At 42.9% G+C, this 25,890-nt stretch overlaps 1 protein-coding gene across 2 annotated transcripts in view; it reads right to left on the reverse strand.

Moving 5' to 3' along the window:
* Position 1: 1 nt before the first annotated feature.
* LOC129822282 (galactosylgalactosylxylosylprotein 3-beta-glucuronosyltransferase 1-like) overlaps positions 2–25,890 on the reverse strand; it is a 120,961-nt gene continuing 95,072 nt past the window's right edge. The window contains exons 3-9 of one of the 2 annotated variants that reach the window (XM_055880430.1): positions 14,124–14,284; positions 13,305–13,447; positions 9,856–9,927; positions 9,246–9,757; positions 4,716–5,012; positions 3,428–3,534; positions 2–3,164 (exon numbers count right to left, since the gene is read on the reverse strand). In XM_055880430.1, the coding sequence (XP_055736405.1) occupies positions 3,448–3,534; positions 4,716–5,012; positions 9,246–9,757; positions 9,856–9,927; positions 13,305–13,416 (1,080 nt within the window). In that variant the 5' untranslated portion in view covers positions 13,417–13,447; positions 14,124–14,284 and the 3' untranslated portion in view covers positions 2–3,164; positions 3,428–3,447. The remainder of the gene's footprint in view (positions 3,165–3,427; positions 3,535–4,715; positions 5,013–9,245; positions 9,758–9,855; positions 9,928–13,304; positions 13,448–14,123; positions 14,285–25,890) is intronic. The other variant, XM_055880431.1, reaches the window with a different exon arrangement.

Here is a 25,890-nt window from a genome sequence, read left to right on the forward strand (position 1 = left end):
CTTCACTTTTCAGTTGTTTATTTGTCTTGATAAATGTCATATGGTATCTCTGAGATGGAGTCATGAGGAGAAATGAACAACCTTTAGAGTTACATGCAGAAGAAGTGATTCACACAAGGATCGAAGATGACTGTAGATCAAAGTAGGTATAGGAAGGGGGAGTGTGATTTGCCCAAAGAAAGCATTTAGGGCCTAGTACAGTATGAGCCATCACCTTTGTTACATTATGTATGTACCACTACGAAGCTAAACACTGGATAAGGCTGTTCCATTACATTAAAGCCATTTCTGACTGTCAGAACAGTATCGCTCTTTGATCCAACTGTGAGAGTGTGAGAAAGCCAGAGATGTAAGGAGAAGTTTGAGTTTTGTACCGTCAGAGTACTACACTTAACTTATGATTCTATAAGTGATTAGAACAGTGTAGGAGCAAGCTCCATTAAATGTCCAAGAGATGAAATTGCACTTCCATTATGTATAACTCTTAGTGTGTCTGGGTTCATCTCTGCAGGGCTCTCTAGACAGGCCCTAAAATTTTTCCTAAAATCACATGAATGAACACAATCAATTCTAAGAAAGGTCATTAAAAATGAAGGCTATTGATAGCGATTGAAGTCAGAGCAATACAGAATTGATGGAAAATAATGAAATGTTGTGTCTCAGTTTGTTGGTGTTGCCCGCAGACCTAAATGTGACCTCAAAAGAGCTTGGTGGTTTCTGAACCTCAATGGCTGAGAGGCACCGATGAGAAAAGAAGGGGGTGGGGGCAAACATGGACAAAGAAATGCTCAATTATAATTCAATTTGACAAGAGGACATTCATACTTCAAATAAATACATAAATAAATATATTTCTATTGATTTTCGCATAAATATACAGACTTTACTTGACATTTTGGAGAATGGAAACAGATCAGAAGACATTGATTCTTGCCTAATGAAGTTAATAGTACTGCTGTGCAATCCAAAGCCTAAAGATGAGGTCAACATGAACATTAACAGCCACACATGTTGTTTGATCGCAAAACATTTGGTTTGAATTCCTCAATTAAATAATACTATTTAATAGAAATGATCAGAAATGACATGCTGGTGTATCCATTTGAATAGCAGTACCTGATGAGGGAGCATATTTTTGGGGGAGCTGTATCCGATGGGGGAACAGTACCTGATGGGAAAACTGTATCTGATCTAATACTGCCTTGGATAATTGAATAGGCCATAACTATCCTGTCATTAATCTCCCTTTTTCATAGTTTGCCATTACTGTCTTCACCTACATTTGAGGGATTACTGAAGGATACATTAAGAAATTGAAGCAGACATGAAACCTTAATACTGCAAAGGTATAGCTGAGCATGACACCAATTCACTTGTGCTTGTCATTACGTTTTGCCTGCTATATCCAAGAATTGTCACAGAGCGTGTCACAAAACTAACTTCAACCCGTATATGGTACAGTTTTGTCAGGGCAAGAAACTAGGACTGAGCATGCATGCATAGAATGATGTTGCAGACTGGGGTTCTAGCATGGGGTATCTTGCTAGTAGTTGTCCAAAGCAGAGGATCTTCTTCTAGTTTTCATGGTGTATTTGATTTGCCTTTTTACTCGCTTACAGTTCATAGACCCATTAATGAATGATGGTTGTTTCTTGGAAACATTTTAGCATGATTGTCTGTCTACCGCTGATGAAACTGAGGTTAAGTATACAGTAACATTTCTACACTGCAGTGGGCTTATAGATTATTAGCTGTGATACGAGTGCAAATATCTAACTTATGTAGGCAATACACACTGTGAACGTAGATGCTTTTGCACATTTTACTGTATATCTCAACTGTCAGTGCCTTTAGCTTAGATAACTTCAATTGCTTTCTGTTGTCCTACTCTACTAGTTAGCTACTGTGGTTATATAAACCAGCATACTATATGGCCATCTGCCAAACTGCTCATCATTGGGTAATGATAATACTGTGACATATGCACAAAGTTGGGTTAAACCTAACGTGGTAATGTGCTGTTATACTGTCCATGGCATGTGATTGAAAAACAGGAGTGAACATGTGCTATGCCAGTTGTCATACATTGAGGTGTTCTTTTGCAATGCCTAAGTAAATTCTTAGTTTTTATTTTACATTTATATAAATTCAGTTTTACATTTTATCTGAGAGGACCTTACTATGAGTCCTCTAATTGTTCCTGTGTTAAATTAGTATGTACACGTGTTTCCACTTAAGAACACAGTCACTAGTGCTTTTAAGTGCTAAGTTAAGTTTTAGGACTTTGACCTGTAATATTGTGTCTCCCAAGAGTTAGGAGCCCATCTTGATGTCAGTTATTTCTAGTGAATAGCTTCAGTGCACACTGAATTACATGTCTGAGAATGACACTGAAAATTGATGGTTCCCCAGCTTTAGCTTTCAAAATGGAGGCAAGAGTCAGTCAGTAGTTTTGAACTAGCAAGAAAATGCATGTAAACACAAAAAACTAGCAAATTAAATAAAAGCAGACATAGTTTTAGTTATACAAAAAGGACATTCCTTCCCTTTTTGAACTTTCAGTGTTTGCTGAAAGTAGAATTGATCTTCTGAGAGATGACTTGTTCGGATTCTCCATGATTGTTCTGTCTGAGGACGTGGAGGCCATTGCAGTACATGTCTATTAAAGGTCTCTTACAGACCCTACTAAGATCTCAGGATCTCATGCCCTGCCCTGAAGATCCATGTCTATAGAGGGAAAGACAATGGATATCTCATTAGCCTGTTCAGGCCAGTAACGCTTCATCTCATTGGCTGCCTAACTCCCTCCCTCCCTGCAATGTTTGTGTTGTGCTGTCTCGTGTTAGGACACTACAGACGCAGTATGGTGCCATGCAGGTTCAGAGAGCATTGATTTCCCATTGATCCTTAATCGCTCAGCTCTCACCGTCTGCTTCATGTTGGTGCTGCTGGCAACATTTAACCTGATAAATATTGCCATCTTGTACTAATCTGTGCTTTAATATGATGCATTTGTAATTCCAATATTAAAAGTGTTTAGTTTCAGTCAAGGGGATTAGGATTTGGCCCCCGAGGCAGTCTTTTCTGAAATGATTAAGACATGAACACTGTTTGCACTGGGAGATGGCCTCTTTTTCTTCTCAGGGTCCATATTAGACAACCACCTGGAACAGAGAGCAGGGACTCACTGAGAAATTACACACATTCATAATGAAGTCAATTTGCAGTACAGATCAATATAGTTGTAAGAACTCTTTTAGCCCAAAAATGTGGGTGTCTGTAAAAGCAATGGATAATTTAAACAATGTCCCAAAATGTGCTTATCATTGGTATACCATTTCCCTGTTCGCCAAAGGTCATACAAATATTTGTATATAAATTAGTAAAATAAGTCTGAGATGTGAATAATTTAATAATTTCTCTTTACCATCGCCCGAGGAGACAACGTCAAATCTCCACATTGGGGTCTGTAAATCCTTTCTTTCCCTCATTTACAAGGACAGGTTTTTCCGTCCTAGTGTGCCAAACGAGAATCTGTAGAGAAATATCAGAGAGTAGAATCAGCATCAGGCAGCACTCTCAGGATCGAACACACACCCATCCACTCCTCCTCTCCTCTCTGCATGGGCGGTGGTGATGTTCTTCTGAGCATCTACTCCTAGATATAGCAACAAGAGCAGTACAGATGGTACAATAGGAAACCTATCTATAAGAATGTACTCTGGCGTGTCAGCTCGACCTTGCTCAACATTATATGATAGTGAATAGAGAGTGCTCCTGCAGTGGAAAAATTAAAACTTGTTCTTCTTTTTTGCTCTTTGTAAGTGATGCAGCTCGGTTATTTTGGGTGCGTCACATCCCGGGAACTATAGCCCCAATCAAGCTTTTGGAGTGGGATGATTTGGCTCTGGAGACCGGACTCACATCCAGGAGAGTGATGGTGGAAATGAAACGACGTATAGAGCTCATTTTCTTCCCCTCAGTCTCTGAGCAGCCCTACCTTTCATCTCCTCCACCTCAGTAATGAATTATGCATGAGGCGTGTTTGAGCTGCCTCCACCAGGAGCCAACTCCCACTTTACCCAGGTGTAGATGAGGTTAATAGTCACACTTGCGTCTGAAGAGGTAGATTATAAGGAGGAGAGTTGCCGGAGCACGACTCATCCCCCATCCCTCGCCCTGTGCTCATCTGGGCTGAATGCATGCAGGATGCCCCCCCCCCCCCCCCCCCCCTGCTCTTTTCATCTACTCCCCTCCAGGAGTCCTGAATATAATCAGGCTGAATATCCCATAATGTGAGTGGTGGTGGGCTAAGGCCCCTGGGTGACTCCTCTCTGCCCAGGGAGAGGCTTAGCGGCTCTGGCTAGGGCCAGGGCCAGGCAGGGAACAGCGAGGCCGGAGATGAAGTGGGCATGAAACACCACACAGTGCCCTGAAGCCGTTTACAATCACACCCACTATGTGAGGGGAGCCTGCCAGTTACCTAATCGATCCGCTGACATTTTTAGCACCTGGTTATATATGAAGTTGTTTTGAAGAGAGTGAACTTGCCACTGCCTCTGCACAAAAGTTGGATCCACCAGAGGATCATCAGAGTATGGATTTCACATTTGCCTGACATTATATAAAATACCAACAGGTAAAATTATTATATTCTGGTGTAAAATGACAGAGCATAACATGCAAAAATAAAGCATCTATTTTGCTCTATCTACCTTAGTGCAATTAGATGCTTTGGGCTCCAGGTCGTTGAGTGTGACCAGCTCCCGGAGCAGGCTGCTCTCCTGGTAGCCTCCCTTCACTCCCCGCAGCTTGAAGTAGGCCTGGGGCTTGAAGAGGATGAGGCGTAGGTTGATGGCGAAGCCCGCCATGTCGATGGCAAAGGGCCGGTGAGGGTCAAATACAGTCTTCCAGCCATACACCTTGCCTGCTGCGTTGACCTTGGGCGACTCGTAGCGCAGACCACCAACAAAGGCCACAGGCCATACAGATACCTTCCTTGTTGACCTCATCTGGATAGAGAAGAAGAGAGGACAGAGAGAGTTAAGCATCTTTGTATTTTTAATGAAGAGGATCAGTGTATCAGTGTCTATATGAGATGTGCCAACAAGGCAAGATACATACAATTACAGGAAACAATAGTTTTAATTACAAACAATGATACAAATCGAGCCAGAAAATCTGAGAGCTATGGTGTGTATGTTGCATGTAACACAGAAGCCTTACAGGGCCACCGTGCTGGACCCAGCCCAAGAAGAGTAAACGTGGACAGAGCTAAGTGGGTTTGAGGACCAGGGCCATTATACAGAGTGGATTGGGAGAAGAAGAGCAGGTTGGTTGAGGAGATGCTTGAAAGGTGCCGAGCCTCTTCCGTTCCTCAGAGGCTCAGGTTTGTCCTTTAATCTTCCAGTATCAAACGATCTCCCGGCCGCCCTCTCTTTGTCGACTGTATTTCTGCACCACTAGCAGTGAAAGAGAGCCGCCCAAATCATGAAAGGAAGTGTTCTAATGAGGAGGGCTGAACTGTTGAGTAATTTACTCAATGCAGAAGCAATAATAAAGGTGCTGGTGTACTGTTGTGGAAGTGCTTTTTAAATGAGGTGTTTAGCAGGGAGAGGAGATGAGTGTGTGTGTGTGTGTGTGCTGAGTGGGACAACACTCTGGAAACGGGGCTCGCTCTGTGTGTGTCCCAGTATTCTAGCCGTATCTGATGATAACCCATCAGCCCAGGGGATCAGAGAGGAGACATGTGTGTGAGAACAGGATGGAGGAGGCCCGGGTTTATGAGTGCAGTTTGGAAACACATCTGGGCCACCGAGACTAGGACTTTTCCAGGCTAGCCACACAAATAACATTTTGTATGATAGGGTGTTAGGGATGACATCACCCTCTCCCAAGGGTCACGTGATTTTTGTGCATAAGAAAACTGACCTTTATCACAAGCTTAGATCATGCGTCTTTCCTACGAGTGAAATAGCTGTTTTCCTCAATGGTTTGGTTCTGGAATGGAAGTGGCTCAAGCATCGTCAAGGGGGTTGCCCCTCTCCCTCCATGCTACAATGTGAAAATGAATGTTTCCAATGCTGCCACTGACGGGAATCATTGCTAAAATAGTACCCCGTCTCTCCTCTGTTTAGAGCTGAGCAAGTGAAAATGCTGCCCAATTTTCGTGGACTTGAAGTGTTTGTGCTAAGCTCTCTCTCTCTTTCTCTCTTTCTCTCTCTCTCTCTCTCTCTCTCTCTCTCTCTCTCTCTCTCTCTCTCTCTCTCTCTCTCTCTCTCTCTCTCTCTCTAAAATCCCGAACTCTCCAGGTGTATTAATCAATCTGAAGCGGAGGAGATGGGGATCTGTACTGGTTCACAGAGGCTCTAAAGTGAGTTGTCATCAGAACAGGCTGATACTGCTATCGTGTGATTATACTGCTATAGGTTGATTATCTGTCTTTAATACATGGAATTGGTGGCTTAGTCCATAGAGAACACAGAAGAAAATGGTTAGTTCAACTCCTAAACTGTGGCCCGTTTTCATCAGTACACCACATGATACCTAAATCAGAAGCAATATCATTCTATTGACCTTTTATATCAAATACTTATTTTATCATTTTAAAAAGTATTCAATTTAGGTGATATTCTATTCTAAGTGATCTGGTTCACAATGTTGAATGTGGATGCTGAAGGAGAATAGAGAAGGATAGATATGATAAAAATAGAGAGGCAGACGCTGCCTGTAAATACTCCTTGTGGCTTTGGAAAGGCAACATAAGCATTTTTATGAAAGCTTAATAATTAATGCACCCCTTTACAGTGACGAAGTTTAACTATGGCAGATGCATATTTCATGAGCTACACTACATTACCAAAAGTATGTGGACACCTGCTCATCGAACATCTCATTCCAAAATCATGGACATTATTATGGAGTTGGTCCCCCCTTTGCTGATATTACAGCCTCCACTCTTCTGGGAAGGCTTTCCAATAGATGTTGGAATATTGCTGTGGGGACTTGCTTCCATTCAGCCACAAGAGCATTAGTGAGGTCGGGCACTGATGTTGGGCGATTAGGCCTGGCTCGCAGTCTGCTTTCCAATTCATCCCAAAGGTGTTCGATGGGGTTGAGGTCAGGGCTCTGTGAAAAACAGCCCCAGACCATTATTCCTCCTCCACCAAACTTTACCGTTGGCACTATACATTGGGGCAGGTAGCGTTCTCCTGGCACCCACTAAACCCAGATTTGTCTGTCGGACTGCCAGATGGTGGATCATGATTCATCACTCCAGAGAATGAGTTTCCACTGCTCCAGAGTCCAATGGCGGCGAGCTTTACACCACTCCAGCCGGTGTACTTGGCATCGCGCATGGTGATCTTAGGCTTGTGTGCGGCTGCTCGGCCATGGAAAACCATTTCATGAAGCTCCAGACGAACAGTTATTGTGCTGATGTTGCTTCCAGAGGCAGTTTGGAACTTGGTAGTGAGTGTTGCAACCGAGGACAGACGATTTTTCGCTCTACACGCTTCAGCACTCAGTGGTCCCATTCTGTGAGCTTGTGTGGCCTACCACTTCGTGGCTGAGCCGTTGTTGCTCCTAGACATTTCCACTTCACAATAACAGCAATTACAGTTGATCGGGCAGCTCTAGCAGGGCAGAAATTTGACAAGCTGACTTGTTGGAAAGGTGGCATCCCATAACGGTGCCACGTTGAATGTCACTGAGCTCTTCAGTAAGGCCATTCCACTCCCAATGTTTGTCTATGGAGATTGCATGACGGTGTGCTCAATTTTATGCACCTGTCAGCAACGGGTGTGGCTGAAATAGCCAAATCCACTAATTTGAAGGGTTGTCCACATACTTTTGTGTATATATACAATATTTTACTTTTAACAATTTACAGCAGAGTCTCTACCCATGTCTCTCGACATGGAATGTTTCCCATGGTTTGGTCTTGACTTAAAACGGGGTGTAGAGAAACACAATTTTGCTTCTGCTCTGGGTGAGAGAATCTGCTTAATGTGATGTAATGGAGCAACAACAGAAGGTTAGGTTGGCCAGTACAGTTCCTTTCTGTACGTATTTGATTCAGCCGTTGTTTTTGTAGCCTGTCGTATTATCGTATTACTGACAACTCTGGGCAAGAGTTCATGACATTACACTCTTAGAAAAAAGGGTTCCAAAAGGGTTCTTCAGCTGTCAGCATAAGATAACCCTTTTTGGTTCAACGTAGAACACTTTTTGGTTCCAGGCAGAACTATTTTGGGTTCCATGGAAAACCATCTGGGGAAAGGGCTCTATGTGTAACCCAACAAGGTTCTACCTGGAATCAAAAGGGTTCTTTTTGGAACCAAAAAGGGTTCTTCAAAGGGTTCTCCTATGGGGACAGCAGAAGAACCCTTTTAGGTTCTGGATAGCATGTATTTTATATGAGTGTATGAATGATTCAATTTGTACCAGTTTTCATATTTCAAATGTCAGGTCAAGCTGAACAAGCTGGCATCTTTCCATTCAGGGTAATTCAAGTCCAGATCACAACAACATGGCACATCCAACTGCAATCTCTTAGATGGATGTCTATTTTCAACCTCTTTACATGTAGCTGTTATAGCCATCTCCTCCATGACTTACACCTGTTAGCAGGTCGATGAGAATGGTCTGATATTTACTGCTCTGTCAGTTGGGTCGGAGTGGTTTCTCACTGACTCTCTCTATCGGTCAGCCCAGAGGCAGCTAGCTCAAACTCAGCCTTATTGGTTGTTACTCTCCCCTATAAAGAGCGCTGGTGCTGGGTGTAAGTGATGGAAGGATTCTAGGGAAGAGGGAGAGCACTCTGCCTGATTTCCAGGGAAAGGTAATAACGGACCCATCGATACGGATCGCACCATTTACAACCTGCCCCCTTCACACTAACAAGACCTAAGGCTAATGCCTCATGGCCTAACAGCATCCATTCAAGCCAATCTGTCTTGAGTCAAAATGGATGGCCTGAATCACTGATTACTAAGTTCAAACTTATCCTCGGACCACTGTTGTTGGCAATGGGAATCAAAATATTTCAGGTAATAACCACAATATATTACTACTGTACTAGGAGTAGGAGTAGCCACCATTCATGATAAAATAAATAAAACAACAAAAATATGTACATCATGTGCCATAAACTCCCCACCACCATCATAGTCAGTGACACTAAAGTGAATCTAGTGGACCATATGTGGCCATGAGATGCCAGTGCGCCCCAGGCCTGTACTGACCTCCTCAAACAGCTCCAGGCTATAGGTGTTGTCGTCATCAGCGAAGTAGACAATGCCCGCCTGGCTGCTGTTGGAGTTGAAGGTCTCTCTGAGCCAGCGCAGTGCCAGGTTCCTCTGCATGGTGCCCCGGGGTATCCTGGGATCCCGCGTGTCCGCACGCAGCTTATAGTTCCTGGGAGTCTCCACGTTCAGGTGGGTGTAGTTGAGACCCGTTTCCCTGAGCATGCGTGTAACGAGCGGGGTCCTCCTCTGAGAGTCCTCCACCAGGATCCAGTGCAGGTTGGCCACGTGGAGGAAGGTGTTGGCCAGCCGCGTCAGCTCTGCCTTCTGGACTGGGCGGCTGTAGGTGGGGGTGATTATGTGGATGGTGGGCAGCCCGTCGGCCCATGGCGGCGGCCGCGTGTACACGTACTCCGTCCTCACCACCTCCACTATGTCCTTATCAGAGGAGCAGTACTCCTTAGAGTCGCTGGCCTGGCCTGCCTCCCTCCGCCCTCTGTCGGCTCCGTCATCTGCAGGGGAACAGGAAGACATGTAAGGCATTAGCACGCCCCGGGAGCGGGGTCGCCCGCTGTATAATCTCAGGTGACACAATGCAAGAGGCAAGTACCTGCGAGTCGGTGTCGATGGACTGCAAGCCTCTCTGGTATGATAAAGATCTCTTTTACTAGGTGGTGACAGGCTGCAAAAAGCGAAAGCAGGCAGCGTGAGGTGAGCGGACATCATGGCTACAGTATGGTTAGGGCAGCGGCTCCCCTGGCTGCCCCTACTCATTCAGCTGGAACAGCCGTGGCAGGGACAGGGTCTATTCCAGGAGTGGAGCTATGATTATGTGGCCCCTATAGCCCTCTATGTTGGATAGAATATCATTATTGGATCATTAACATAGTTCATTTCTCCCCACATTGTTCCATAGCTAATGGCAATCTTTATCGGTGCTCAGTTAGAGCGGAGGATACTCTTTCAGACATAAAAATGGTATTTCTGCGTCACACAGCAGATTAACACAATCTCCTGATTGCCAGATGTTCTGCGGTGGCTGACAGAAAGCAATCTGGCAACCCCCTGCTCCTTGTAAGACCAAACAAAGAGAAGGCTGCAGATGATTTGTGGAAACCTGCCTATATTACCTTGATGGCAAATGGAAAGAGACAAAGAACGCTATTGATTTACTGTCACCTTAAAGGCCCAGTGCTGTCAAAAATAAAATGTTTCTGCGTTTTATATATATATATATATTGCCACACTGAGGTTGGTATAATACTGTGACATTGTGAAAATTATGCTAATGCTGTTTTAGTGTAAGAGCTGTTTGAAAAGACCAGAATTTTTGGCCTACCTGGCGACATCACCCGGCGGTATAAGTTAAAACTTCTTGCCACTAGGGGAGTGCCATTTCGACATAGTACAAATTTGTTTCCAAATTAAACTGCCTCGTACTCAATTCTTGCTCGTACAATATGCATATTATTATTACTATTGGATAGAAAACACTCTCTAGTTTCTAAAACCGTTTGAATTATGTCTGTAAGTGAAACAGAACTAGACTTAGAGCAATTCTCCTATGAGGATTTGAAAATGCTGAAATCTGCTTGCTGTTCCCAGACCTGTGGATAACTCTGACTGTCTTCTATTGGTTGAGATGCACTGCATACGCCTTCCCCTGGTTGTTAGCGAATAGGGAGTCTTGAAATGGCATCTCTACGTAGTTCCCAAAGTTTATAAATTGATTGGGAACGAGGTGTCTCATTCTTTTCACCTTCGCTCGGGCGCATTGAGGACCTGGGGACGTTCTTTTGGAACCATCGGTTATAGATCTCAGACATTTCCGGCTGTGTTTTTATTCGATATAGGTGTTGAAGACATCGTAATGTTGTTATTTTGAACCGAATTATATCAGTTTATGTCAGTATATTGCGATTTTCGGGTATTTATTTCCTTGGCGCTATAGGAATGTGGGTATCTCTTTCGTGCTAATGTTTACTGCTAATTGCAACTCTGAAGAGGACGTTCTCCAACCTATCAACGATTCTTTTTGACAAAGGACACCTTTTCCCAAGATTCTGATGAGAGTTCATCGAAAAGTAAGAACTATTTATGCTGATAAATCATTGTTCTGTTGAAAAATGTCAAATGCATGAAACGCCATTGCTTGCAGTGTAGCATTGTGTTATCACAGCCTGTATTGCGCAGTAAGGTTAATTTTAAAAATGTAATTCAGCGATTGCATTAAGAACTAATTTGTCTTTCAATTGCTGTCCAACCTGTATTTTTTTAGTCAAGTTTATGAATAGTTTCGATAAGAGTAGGTGGCTTTCCAAGATGGCGCCGGACAGATTGCTTGAGCTCTTGGCTACTTTTCTCATTGTATAAGCACAATTTGTGCCGCTAAATATGCACATTTTCGAACAAACTCTATATGCATTGTGTAATATGATGTTACAGGACTGTCATCTGAAGAATTCTGAGAAGGTTAGTGAAACAATTAATATATTTTGGTGGTTTATACTTTATAGCTATTTTTGCCTTGAATCAATGCTGTTGTAATGTTCGTTATTGTGCTAAGCTAATATAACGCTATATTGTGTTTCCGCTGTAAAACACTTAGAAAATCTGAAATATTGTCTTGATTCACAAGATCTGTGTCTTTCATCTGCTGCACGCTGTGTATTTTTAAGAAATGTTTTATGATGAGTAATTAGCTAATACACGATGGTCTCTGTAGTTATTCTAGTCATTTTAGTGAGAGTTGTGATGGGGGCTGCAATGGTAAACTATGATTTATACCTGAAATATGCACATTTTTCTAACAAAACCTATGCTATATAATAAATATGTTATCAGACTGTCATCTGATGAGGTTGTTTCTTGGTTAGTGGCTATTTAAATCTTTATTTGGTCGAATTTGTGATAGCTACTGATGCAGTAAGAAAATGGTGGAGTATGGAAGTGGTGTCTTTTGCTAACGTGGTTAGCTAATAGATTTACATATTTTGTCTTCCCTGTAAAACATTTTAAAATCAGAAATGATGGCTTTATTCACAAGATGTGTATCTTTCATTTGGTGTCTTGGACTTGTGATTTCATGAACATTTTATTATATGATATCCCTGTGGCTTTAGGCTAGGCTATGCTTGTCAGCTTTTGTGATGGGGGGGCTCCCGGATCCGGGTTTGGTAGGCGTTAGAGGTTTTAATAGACCAATAACAAACAGTTTCAAACCTCTCTGCCAAAAACGGCTAGCTTCAGGTTACATATCCCTCCCATTAGTTTCATCCAATTAGGCTTCTCACTCAGACCACTCCCACAGTCCTAGTAAAATTCTTGCTTGAGATATTGCTATTGTTTTTCTTTTTGACCTTTTTAATTTAAAAAAGTAATAGTAAGGTACTTCATGGTTACCCAGAAATGATTTGATATTGAGATAAAAACAGCTGCATTGGAACTTTTTAATATGGTTCTGTTCACCAGACAGAGTACTGTACTCACACTGTTGGTTTATTATGGTCACTTAGGGTCACATTTATGGGGGGGGGGGGGGTTCATGTGAGAGTGTGGTAACATCTCAGGCTTGTGTACAGTATGTGGAAGCCGCACAAACATATTGACTCAGGAGATTCAATAAAGCCTGCCTGGAAGCTATTAGGGAACAGTGATTATTATTTCAGATGCTGATTAAAGGGCATTAGAAATTAATTTAGTCTCCTTTTGATTTGAAAAGTCTGCTACAGTTTAACTGCTAAATAGATTAGCTGAATGACTGCTGAAGACCATAGCACCAAGCATAAGCTGCAGATGGGGCTGTGTGAATCAAAGGACACTTACCAAGAAGTGTGTTTTTGATAGCCTTAACTGACAAATGACCTATGTTACAGTCTGATAATGTACACCACCACATAGGGATCTGTAACAGATTCTGTGGAAGACATGTGTTGTACTGTATGTACTGTACCATGATGTTCTTTAACTGGGCATGTGACCTGATTGGATTGGATGAATTAGCTATTGAATATTTCTACACCATTCAACAGAGGACCTATGAGAAAGTGGAGGATGTACCCTTGCGGATGGCGAGCAGCGGAGCGATTGCGCTTTGGTGCCAAACGGTGATGAGCAGAGTCCACGGTAACACTATCAACACGATGGCAAGAATGTCTCTTCTCTTCGGCATCTCCAGGATTGGTTTTATGTCTCGTCATTACCTGCCAGGAGAGAGGAGGAGCGACAAACATGTCAGCAACAAAGGCCTCTAGCTAAATTATCCACTCTGAATTTTATTTCAAAATGACAAGATGTGGTGGGTTGGCTGAGAGAGGCACTGACTTTTTCTACCCTGAGGAAGGTGACAGTCTTTTAGCACAGCGATATAATACCACGTCAATTCTGTTTATCTTCCCGGCGTATAAATACTCCATTTATACACATACTGTCAGGCAGAAGGCTTAATTTCCAAAGTGTGAATGCATCTGACACATAAACATAAGCCCCATAAAAGCCTTCCACTGATAAAGAAATGGGTCAAGAAGAGTTTTAAGCAGTTTTTTTCTGCCTCAGTGGAGAGCAGGCAGAGGGAAGTCCTCAGAGGAAATTGCCATTGTTGTGCTGCCTGAGTTTCTAGAACTGTATACAGACAGGCACTATGTGGAACAAATCATTTTGCCCATTTTGAATATGCACATTTCATTGCTTTGGAATATCAGTGATTCGACTGATGGATGTGATGTGTTTGTGCTGTGGAAGGCATCCGTGCTGTGAGACTACTATGGTATCATGCACTCATTAAAGCCTATCATAAGCTGACCTATGGCCATATTACAATGGCTGAATGTATTGTGCTAAACATGTTGATGAGTATGGTAAATGACTATGATTCCTCACCCACGGTTAGAACTGGATCACGGCACCATCAATGGTGCAGCTGGAGGAGCCAGGCCCACACAGCGCAGCAGCAGCACGTCTAGCAGAGTGGTGTGATCGTCCACGACATCTCAACCAGCCATGCCTCCTCCTCACACACCCAGGAAACACCACCCGGAGACCTGGATGGAAAACAACCGGTCAGGGCTTAGTCACCTCATTATATCATCAGTCAGTCACATTATAGGAAGACATGACATCAGTCACATTAGGATGCCATTCAGACCAAACCCTCCCAGAAACACAGCCCCATGTTTACCAGCACTCCAAAGATGACAACATCAACTCAGTGAGCTTCATTCTTGTGTCAACTCTAGGAGTCAATAACTGTACTCAAGTATCGGAAAAGGTTGCCTAGCAATCTACCTCAACTGCATGTGCATCCACAATGTAATGTCCCTGTCTCAACCATCACAGAACTACCATTCAAGAGCAGGAGCAGCAGAGGACTACAGTACAGAACTCCAATTAGGGCTAACGTCATTCCCCACTGGGAAAAAACTGGTTGAATCCTCATTGTTTCCACGTCAGGGCTCCCCAACTAGAAGGCCCGAGCCCAGGTTTTAACCTCCCACTCCCCCTCCCAAGTTTCCAGAGAAAAAAGCAACATATTTTAATTGTTGGACATAAACACCTGTCAAAACACCAGGAAATCAACTCCATGTGATTTACATTTTGGAAATCTGTTTCCAAGTATTCCCAAGCATAATAGAGAGATATGTGATCGTATACAAATATAAGCAAGGTTTGAAAGAATTATGTTTTAGTCAAATATTATATCTGCTTGGGCTTCTTGCGGTCAATTTGCAGTCTGCAAATTATTTGTGGGATCATGTCACTGACCCCCAACCATCCACTCAAGAAAATAATTGGCCAGTGACTGAATCTAGTTGAGGATCCCTGATCTATGTGATGATGTTGAATCAACGTGGAAAACTTATGGGATTTGCAAAAAGCCATCAACGTCAAGGCATTTCTATTTTTTTCACCTAACTTTGAACCTAAATCCAATGAGAGGTAACAATTTTTGTTGATTTCACAGTGAATTCAGGTTAGTTGACAACTCAACCAAATGTGAATCAAAACTAGACGTTGAACGGACGTCTGTGCCCAGTGGGTCCTGTTTACAGAAGGAATCTGTGGCAGTGACAGGTTGTTTCTATTTCTCCCTAAGATATGGATACTGGGAGAAGAGCATACAACCACTTCTCTTGCCAAGATTCTGGTGCTGTGGATGGAGAATGGTGATGTTATGAAACAATTAGCATCCTATCTCGTCCAAAAGCATGGGAATGAATGAATGCCACAGTGAGCCAGGATGTCTGTGTATGCTGCAGCTCAGATATTGGTCGGCTGCAGACCGACTGGGTGTATAATTTTAGACACTTTGTGATGGAAGATCAAATGAACTGCAAAGATGTTTCTTTTATATTCTTCAGAGCGAACAACAGGGGCCCAGTCTTTTATTGAGGCATAGTATAAATGCAAATTGCCTCTGACCTGGTAATTCGGTAGGGAGTGTATTTGCTTGAAATGCACAAGATTTCTAAACAATCTCTCCTCACAACGACCAAGCTCGTCCAATTTACAGAATGTTTTCTGAGAATTCAGACCAAGCAGATGAAAGCATGACAATCAGGAACACTATTTTGAATGGACTGAGTGGAAGTGGAACAGATGGAGAATACTTCACTGTATTGACAAAAATATCCATGCTTGCTTCTATCATCACTGCATCCATGCTCCCAAAGCACAGGGATGTAGGTTACATGTTTCTCAATGGGAGTGCTGCAAGAAAACGTCCCCTTTCCTCAGCTCAACACATTGTGATGGATCAGAATAAGACAAACAACCTGGACATTGTACAGCACAACAATCTGTCAACATTTCAGTCTGTCTTTCCTTTCTCAGAGAGAACTAGATAACAGATGCATCCTGACAGCCTTCAGCTTCTCTCCACAGTGTTATGTTATAAATATTGATTGAAAAGGATAAACATGCTATGGTCTTAATCATCAAGAAATCATTAGAAAAACAAAGTCCAAATATTCCCAAATTCACATCTGCTGACATAAGAAAGCTGAAGACGCTGAAGTCTAATCTCTGCATGTCTCTCAATGCCCAATGTCTGAGCTCAATACCAGGTAGACTAGGTAGTAGTCCCAGCTCAATACCAGGTAGACTAGATGGTAGCCCCTACTCAATACCAGGTAGACTAGGTAGTAGTCCCAGCTCAATACCAGGTAGACTAGATGGTAGCCTCTACTCAATACCAGGTAGACTAGATTGTAGTCCCAGCACAATACCAGGTAGACTAGGTAGTAGTCCCAGCTCAATACCAGGTAGACTAGGTAGGTTCCTCTCTAGGTTTCTTCCTAGGTTTTGGCCTTTCTAGGGAGTTTTTCCTAGCCACCGTGCTTCTACACCTGCATTGCTTGCTCTTTTGGGGTTTTAGGCTGGGTTTCTGTACGGCACTTTGAGATATCAGCTGATGTAAGAAGGGCTATATAAATACATTTTATTTAGTTAGTAGTCCCAGCTCAATACCAGGTAGACTAGGTAGTAGTCCCAGCTCAATACCAGGTAGACTAGGTAGTAGTCCCAGCTCAATGACAGGTAGACTAGGTAGTAGTCCCAGCTCAATACCAGGTAGACTAGGAAGTAGTCCCAGCTCAATAGTTGGTAGACTAGGTAGTAGTCACTTCTCAATACCAGGGACACTAGGTAGTAGTCCCAGCTCAATAACAGGCAGACTAGATAGTAGAACTGGGCATAAGGTGCTGGTGTTTTTCTCTCCCCCCACTATGGTGAACAGTAGAAATGGCACTGCTTAACAAATGTGAAAATTAAGGAATACAAATGTGTGTTTGATCTGGAGACTGCTAAAATCAATGTCTGACAGTGGCGCTCGACAGCGTTTCACATCAACAACTTCTAACCAGGCGTGAAGGGAGGAATAGAGGGAGAACCTGCTGCTGGTTAAGTAGCTACATGTTAGTAATGCACAGTACTGTAGAGAGCAGCTGCATTGATTGGGAGGTACTGAACTACATAGCCTTTGACCCCACCCCTGAGGACTGCAACAACAGGAAATGGGAGAGGAGCACACCACAAAACACATATTTCCATATTTTGTACCTACAGGGGGTGAGAATAAGGGAGGTGAGGTGCGAATTTACCATTTGAGGGTAGTAAAATTCCAATTTATGATAGGATACAGCTATTCACATTGAGGTTACATAATTTAAACTCTACACAAGTCTGACACATTGTTATCTTCTCTCATCCCTTTTCCATGTCTCCGGTCTATATGAGAATGTACAGTATGTCACAATATACCACAAGACTGTTATTATTATACATCAGACTTTTAAACAGTCACCACTAGCCGGCCTCCACCTATCAACCTGCCCTGAAACTCAGACACTGTCACTAGCCGACTACCACCCAGTACTCTACCCTGCACCTTAGAGACTGCTGCCCAACATAGAGTCATTGAACACTAGTCAATTTAATCATGTTTACATACTGTTTTACCCACTTTATATGTATATGCTCTATTCTAGTCATGGCTCATCCTATACAACTACTGCTGTACACCTTTTCTATTCACATAAAGTTCATACTGTCTCTACATATCATTCATGTACTGTACATGTACACTGCTCAAAAAAATAAAGGGAACACTTAAACAACACAATGTAAATCCAAGTCAATCACACTTCTGTGAAATCAAACTGTCCACTTAGGAAGCAACACTGATTGACAATAAATTTCACATGCTGTTGTGCAAATGGAATAGACAAAAGGTGGAAATTATAGGCAATTAGCAAGACACCCCCCAAAACAGGAGTGATTCTGCAGGTGGTGACCACAGACCACTTCTCAGTTCCTATGCTTCCTGGCTGATGTTTTGGTCACTTTTGAATGCTGGCGGTGCTCTCACTCTAGTGGTAGCATGAGACGGAGTCTACAACCCACACAAGTGGCTCAGGTAGTGCAGATCATCCACGATGGCACATCAATGCGAACTGTGGCAAGAAGGTTTGCTGTGTCTGTCAGCGTAGTGTCCAGAGCATAGAGGCGCTACCAGGAGACAGGCCAGTACATCAGGAGACGTGGAGGAGGCCGTAGGAGGGCAACAACCCAGCAGCAGGACCGCTACCTCCACCTTTGTGCAAGGAGGTGCACTGCCAAAGCCCTGCAAAATGACCTCCAGCAGGCCACAAATGTGCATGTGTCAGCATATGGTCTCACAAGGGATCTGAGGATCTCATCTCGGTACCTAATGGCAGTCAGGCTACCTCTGGCGAGCACATGGAGGGCTGTGCGGCCCCACAAAGAAATGCCACCCCACACCATGACTGACCCATCGCCAAACCGGTCATGCTGGAGGATGTTGCAGGCAGCAGAACGTTCTCCACGGCGTCTCCAGACTCTGTCACGTCTGTCACATGTGCTCATGTGCTCAGAGTGAACCTGCTTTCATCTGTGAAGAGCACAGGGCGCCAGTGGCGAATTTGCCAATCTTGGTGTTCTCTGGCAAATGCCAAACGTCCTGCACGGTGTTGGGCTGTATGCACAACCCCCACCTGTGGACGTCGGGCCCTCATACCACCCTCATGGAGTCTGTTTCTGACCGTTTGAGCAGACACATGCACATTTGTGGCCTGCTGGAGGTCATTTTGCAGGGCGCTGGTAGTGCACCTCCTTGCACAAAGGCTGAGGTAGCGGTCCTGCTGCTGGGTTGTTGCCCTCCTACGGCCTCCTCCACGTCTCCTGATGTACTGGCCTGTCTCCTGGTAGCGCCTGCATGCTCTGGACATTACGCTGACAGACACAGGAAACCTTTTTGCCACAGTTCGCATTGATGTGCCATCCTGGATGAACTGCACTACCTGAGCCACTTGTGTGGGTTGTAGACTCCGTCTCATGCTACCACTAGAGTGAGAGCACCGCCAGCATTCAAAAGTGATCAAAACATCAGCCAGGAAGCATAGGAACTGAGAAGTGGTGTGTGGTCACCACCTGCAGAATCACTCCTGTTTTGGGGGGTGTCTTGCTAATTGCCTATAATTTCCACCTTTTGTCTATTCCATTTGCACAACAGCATGTGAAATTTATTGTCAATCAGTGTTGCTTCCTAAGTGGACAGTTTGATTTCACAGAAGTGTGATTGACTTGGAGTTACATTGTGTTGTTTAAGTGTTCCCTTTATTTTTTTGAGCAGTGTATATTATTTATATTCAGGATTTAGGTCCGGAAGCAAATTTCCTGCAATTCTATCAATTTTGCTCTGGGGTTTTGTACTGTGTATTTTTATACCGTATTCTCAACATACACTACCGGTCAAAAGTTTTAGAACACATTAATTCAAGGGTTTTTCTTTATTTTTTACTATTTTCTAAAAGTACTAAACAAATCAAAATACATTTTATATTTGAGATTATTGAAATAGTCACCCTTTGCCTTGATGACAGCTTTGCACACTCTTGTCATTCTCTCAACCTGCTTCACCTGGAATGCTTTTCCAACAGTCTTGAATGAGTTCCCACATGTGCTGAGCACTTGTTGGCTGCTTTTCCTTTACACTGCGGTCCGACTCATCCCAAACCATCTCAGTTTGGTTGAGGTCGGGGGATTGTGGAGGCCAGGTCATCTGATGCAGCACTCCATCACTCTCCTTCTTGGTAAAATAGCCCTTACACAGCCTGGAGGTGTATTGGGTCATTGTCCTGTTGAAAAACAAATGATAGCCCCACTAAGCCCAAACCAGATGGGATGGCATATCGCTGCCGAATGCTGTGGTAGCCATGCTGGTTAACTGTAAATAAGTCATAGACAGTGTCACTGGCAAAGCACCATAACACCATAACACCTCCTCCTCCATGCTTTACGGCGGGAAATACACCTGCGGAGATCATCCGTTCACCCACATCGCGTCTCACAAAGACACAGCGGATGGAACCAAAAATCGGCAATTTGGACTCCAGACCAAAAGACACATTTCCACAAGTCTAATGTCCATCCCTCGTGTTTCTTGGCCGAAGCAAGTCTCTTTTTATTATTGGTGTCCTTTAGTAGTGGTTTCTTTGCAGCAATTCGACCATGACCATGATTCACACAGTCTCCTCTGAACAGTTGGTGTTGAGATGTATTTTCTTACTTGAACTCTGTGAAGCATTTATTTGGGCTGCAATTTCTGAGGCTGGTAACTCTAATGAACTTATCCTCTGCAGCAGAGGTAACTCTGGGTCTTCCTTTCCTGTGGCGGATCTCATGAGAGACAGTTTCATCATAGCACTTGATGAGTTTTGCGTCTGCACTTGAAGAAACTTTGAAAGTTCTTGAAATGATCCGTATTGACTGACCTTCAAGTCTTAAAGTAATGATGGACTGTCATTTCTCTTTGCTAATTTGAGCTGTTCTTGCCATAATATGGACTTGGTATTTTACCAAATAGAGCTAACTTCTGTATACCCCCCCCCCCCCACACACACACACCTTGTCACAACACAATGCATTAAGAAGGAAAGAAATTCCACAAATTAACTTTCAACAAGGCACACCTGTTCATTGAAAAGCATTCCAGGTGACTACCTCATGAAGCTGGTTGAGAGAATTCCAAGAGTGTGCAAAGCTGTCATCAACGCAAAGGGTGGCTATTTGAATAATATCAAACATATTTTGATCTGTTTAACACTTTTTTGGTTACTACATGATTCCATATGTGTTATCTCATAGTTTTGATGTCTTCACTATTATTCTACAATGTAGAAAATAGTAAAAATAAAGAAAAACTCTTGAATGAGTAGGTGTTCTAAAACTTTTGACCGGTAGTGTAGCTCATTCTAATATTTCTACTTCTGTTCATTGCATTTTAGTTACACTGTTTAGACACACCACATATTTATTTACTGAATTTTTGTCAAGGCTCACTCTAAATCTACTTCTTTACATATAATTCCTAGTATTTCTTCTGTAAATGCATCCAGTGCATATACATATACAGTGGGGAGAACAAGTATTTGATACACTGACGATTTTGCAGGTTTTCCTACTTACATTGCATGTAGAGGTCTGTAATTTTTTATCATAGGTACACTTCAACTGTGACAGACGGAATCTAAAACAAAAATCCAGAAAATCACATTGTATGATTTTTAAGTAATTAATTAGCATTTTATTGCATGACATAAGTATTTGATACATCAGAAAAGCAGAACTTAATATTTGGTACAGAAACCTTTGTTTGCAATTACAGAGATCACACGTTTCCTGTAGTTCTTGACCAGGTTTGCACACACTGCAGCAGGGATTTTGGCCCACTCCTCCATACAGACCTTCTCCAGATCCTTCAGGTTTCGGGGCTGTCGCTGGGCAATATGGACTTTCAGCTCCCTCCAAAGATTTTCTATTGGGTTCAGGTCTGGAGACTGGCTAGGCCACTCCAGGACCTTGAGATGCTTCTTACGGAGCCACTCCTTAGTTGCCCTGGCTGTGTGTTTCGGGTCGTTGTCATGCTGGAAGACCCAGCCACGACCCATCTTCAATACTCTTACTGAGGGAAGAAGGTTGTTGGCCAAGATCTCGCGATACATGGCCCCATCCATCCTCCCCTCAATACGGTGCAGTCGTCCTGTCCCCTTTGCAGAAAAACATCCCCAAAGAATGATGTTTCCACCTCCATGCTTCATGGTTGGGATGGTGTTCTTGGGGTTGTACTCATCCTTCTTCTTCCCCCAAACACGGCGAGTGGAGTTTAGACCAAAAAGCTCTATTTTTGTCTCATCAGACCACATGACCTTCTCCCAATCCTCCTCTGGATCATCCAGATGGTCATTGGCAAACTTCAGACGGGCCTGGACATGTGCTGGCTTGAGCAGGGGGACCTTGCGTGCGCTGCAGGATTTTAATCCATGACGGCGTAATGTGTTACTAATGGTTTTCTTTGAGACTGTGGTCCCAGCTCTCTTCAGGTCATTGACCAGGTCCTGCCATGTAGTTCTGGGCTGATCCCTCACCTTCCTCATGATCATTGATGCCCCACGAGGTGAGATCTTGCATGGAGCCCCAGACCGAGGGTGATTGACCGTCATCTTGAAATTCTTCCATTTTCTAATAATTGCGCCAACATTTGTTGCCTTCTCACCAAGCTGCTTGCCTATTGTCCTGTAGCCCATCCCAGCCTTGTGCAGGTCTACAATTTTATCCCTGATGTCCTTACACGGCTCTCTGGTCTTGGCCATTGTGGAGAGGTTGGAGTCTGTTTGGTTGAGTGTGTGGACAGGTGTCTTTTATACAGGTAACGAGTTCAAACAGGTGCAGTTAATACAGGTAATGAGTGGAGAACAGGAGGGCTTCTTAAAGAAAAACTAACAGGTCTGTGAGAGCCGGAATTCTTACTGGTTGGTTGGTGATCAAATACTTATGTCATGCAATAAAATGCAAATGAATTACTTAAAAATCATACAATGTGATTTTGTGGATTTTTATTTTAGATTCCGTCTCTCACAGTTGAAGTGTACCTATGATAAAAATTACAGACCTCTACATGCTTTGTAAGTAGGAAAATCGGCAAAATCGGCAGTGTATCAAATACTTGTTCTCCCCACTGTAGATTGCATTTGGATTACTGTTTTCATTTTATCTTTATTTAACTATTCAAGTCAGTTAAGAACAAATTCTTATTTACTATGACAGCCTACTGGGAAACAGTGGGTTAATTGCCTTATTCAGGGACAGAACTACAGATTTTTACCTTGTTAGCTCTGGGATTCGATCCAGCAAGCTTTCGGTTACTGTCCCAACTCTCTAACCACTAGGCTACCTGCCTCCCCTGTTACAGTGCTATTTGGGTTGTTAATTAGATTTGTTTTGATATTTCTTGATTTCGTGTTGTTCTTTCAGTTTTTTGTGATTATTGTGTACCTGTTTGACATTTTACTGCGTTGGTAGGAGCTAGTAACATAAGCATTTCACTGCACCCACTATAACATCTGCTAAACTGTGTGTGAGACCAATAAACTTGTATTTGATTTGTATCCAAAATGGAATCAGCACCCTTCCCTCCCCTCCCTCAATGACTCATTCTTACGAATCTGCAAGGACAGGGTAGATGAAAGCTTTATGGAAGAGTCTCCTGTTGCCTATTGGAGGGTTACTGTAGACTCCTGTTGCATATTGGAGGGTTACTGTTGACTCCTGTTGCCTATTGGAGGGTTACTGTTGAGTTATGTTGCCTATTGGAGGCTTACTAAAGGGGCAACATTCCATGTTCGTAATCGAGCCTGCCTCTGACGTTTGAGATACCGTTGGCTCCCATCTGCTCATATGTCTGGGATACCAATAATAACACCATCTTTTCCTAGCCATTTCACCAGGGCATCATTTTGATGTACTCTCTATTCAGTTGGAGAGCCACAGAGGAGATATTTTGTACTTGTCTGTCAAATCATTCACTCTTACTTATTAATTTATTGGTGTCCTACCAACTGGCCAGGCCTTGGAACAGTTTTCAGTGACGTCTTGGGGACTTTCTAAGAGAGGGGCTGCGATCGGTCATTATCGATGTTCCTGTCACAGAACAAAAAATACCTTTGCCTGGAGGTGTCATTCATTTTTCATTCTGGATTTGTGAGGTATTGATTCACACTGCCTTAATTGCTTTAGAAATGACTGAGAATAGACAGCCTGGCTGAGTGGTTTCTACAATCTCTACTTTTCATTGTGTTCTTTATTGTGCTTGTATTGGATTCAGAGAAGCAGACAGAATGAATACAGGTATTGAAAACCAAGATGGGCCAGATACTGTATGAAAAAATTGATAACATTTTTGTAAATAATAGGTTCCATAATGAAAGAACGAGCATTGTTTTTGTCCTGTGTGTGTGTGTGTGTGTGTGTGTGTGTGTGTGTGTGTGTGTGTGTGTGTGTGTGTGTGTGTGTGTGTGTGTGTGTGTGTGTGTGTGTGGGCGCACATACAGTACTAGCCTGAGGGTTTGTGTTATAACTTCTAGGTACTCCATACAAAGAAATTGAACTACTGTAACATAATGAGCTTCAGTAAATATAAGAAACTGAAGCACACCGAATTCTATTTACATTCTGTTTACTGTACATACATCTCAGATGCGTCCATTATAATTATAGCCTTCTCCATCTCCAGAGGGAGAGAGACCATACAGGAGAATAGGAGAAAACAACTTGGGCCTATAGAGTATCCTTGGAGCAGAGTATAATGCCACCACATACTGGTCCAATGGCTATGATTCACAGAGAGTGACAGGCAAACAGGGCTTTGTGTATAGTCAACCAAGTGCCAACCAAGTCTGGGCAGATGTTGCACTGATGTCTTGGTAATGTGAAATTCAGAGCAAAGTGACTAAATTCTTCTCCCCATCAAAATATACATTTTACAGAAAATTCTCTATTTTGCAATGTTCTCTCATGGTTTATTATAAGAATGATACTTTCCCTATTGTAGGCTTATGCTGCACGGAAGTGAGCAAGTTGACATGTAATCAAAGATAATCCATCAATGTGCCTAATGGGAGTGGGCACTCAAGACCGTCTCCTTTCCACGTACTGTTAAGGCAGCCTGTGTAGATTTACACTCCTTGCTTTGCTTAACACAAGGCTGGCACTCTGTCCACTTTAATGCTGCTTAATAACTTAATCAGTCCAAAAGAGTGGCGGGGAGTACACTTTCCCATTTGATGTAGATGAGAATGGCTGTTTAATTTTCTGGAAAAGTTAAGTAAGCCATTTTCAGCTGCGTGTTGCCCTTGATTAATGGCTGGGGTCCTGTCCAGAGTCGGCTGCCTCAGCAGTGATGAAAGATTTAGGCGCCCATTCCAAGGCAGGTTATTCTCTGTTGATAACCTCAGCCTGCCTACCACTTTCCTCTTGAATTTATGTGCAACAGCTCAGCAAGGCAAGTCAACTTCTTTCGGCAGAACCTCAGATTAGGCACTCACACCTTGGGTAGGAAGCACGCAGACATTCCCTAGAACCATGGGGACTGAAACTGAAACCTCGGGCAAAGGGTAAAGATCATGACATGTCTCATAGTGACCAATGTTTTGCAGTAAACTAATATGATTAGGAAAACAAGTAAAAGGTCAAGACTTATGTCTCTTGTAGGAGATCTAGGACATAAATAACATTTTCATTATATTTTTGGTTTTATTTCACCTTTATTTAACCAGGTAGGCCAGTTGAGAACAAGTTCTCATTTACAACTGCAACCTGGCCAAGATAAAGCAAAGCTTTATGAGGGAGACTGCTTGCCATCGTTGTCCCACAGAGCACCACAATTCAGCGTAAAGAGTGAACAGTGACGTACAACCAAGCTGAATCTTTTCACAAAAATATCCATAGGCTTTATTCACCTAACACTGTATTCACTTCATTCATTCTTACTTTATTTGTCATTGTGCAATTATTTAATTTTATTTGTGTGATACAGTAATACACCATCAGTTACACTGTATACTGCCTCGTTTTTTAAATGCTGGTTCTCAGTCCTAAAGTAATAGTATTGTATTTTAAAGCTCTTATTTCACTGTGTGGAGCTGTATGCTGCTGATGCATGGCTATTCTACACCACAGGGACTGGACACACTGAATAGTTTGTTTAGCAATAATTTGTTCCATGACATCTACAAAATGTGAGATGAATCTCATATAAACGGTTCATGAGCCATCAGCATTGTACTGAATGCTA

This window comes from Salvelinus fontinalis, chromosome 24, assembly GCF_029448725.1.
Source record: "Salvelinus fontinalis isolate EN_2023a chromosome 24, ASM2944872v1, whole genome shotgun sequence".
Taxonomy (NCBI): Eukaryota; Metazoa; Chordata; class Actinopteri; order Salmoniformes; family Salmonidae; genus Salvelinus; species Salvelinus fontinalis.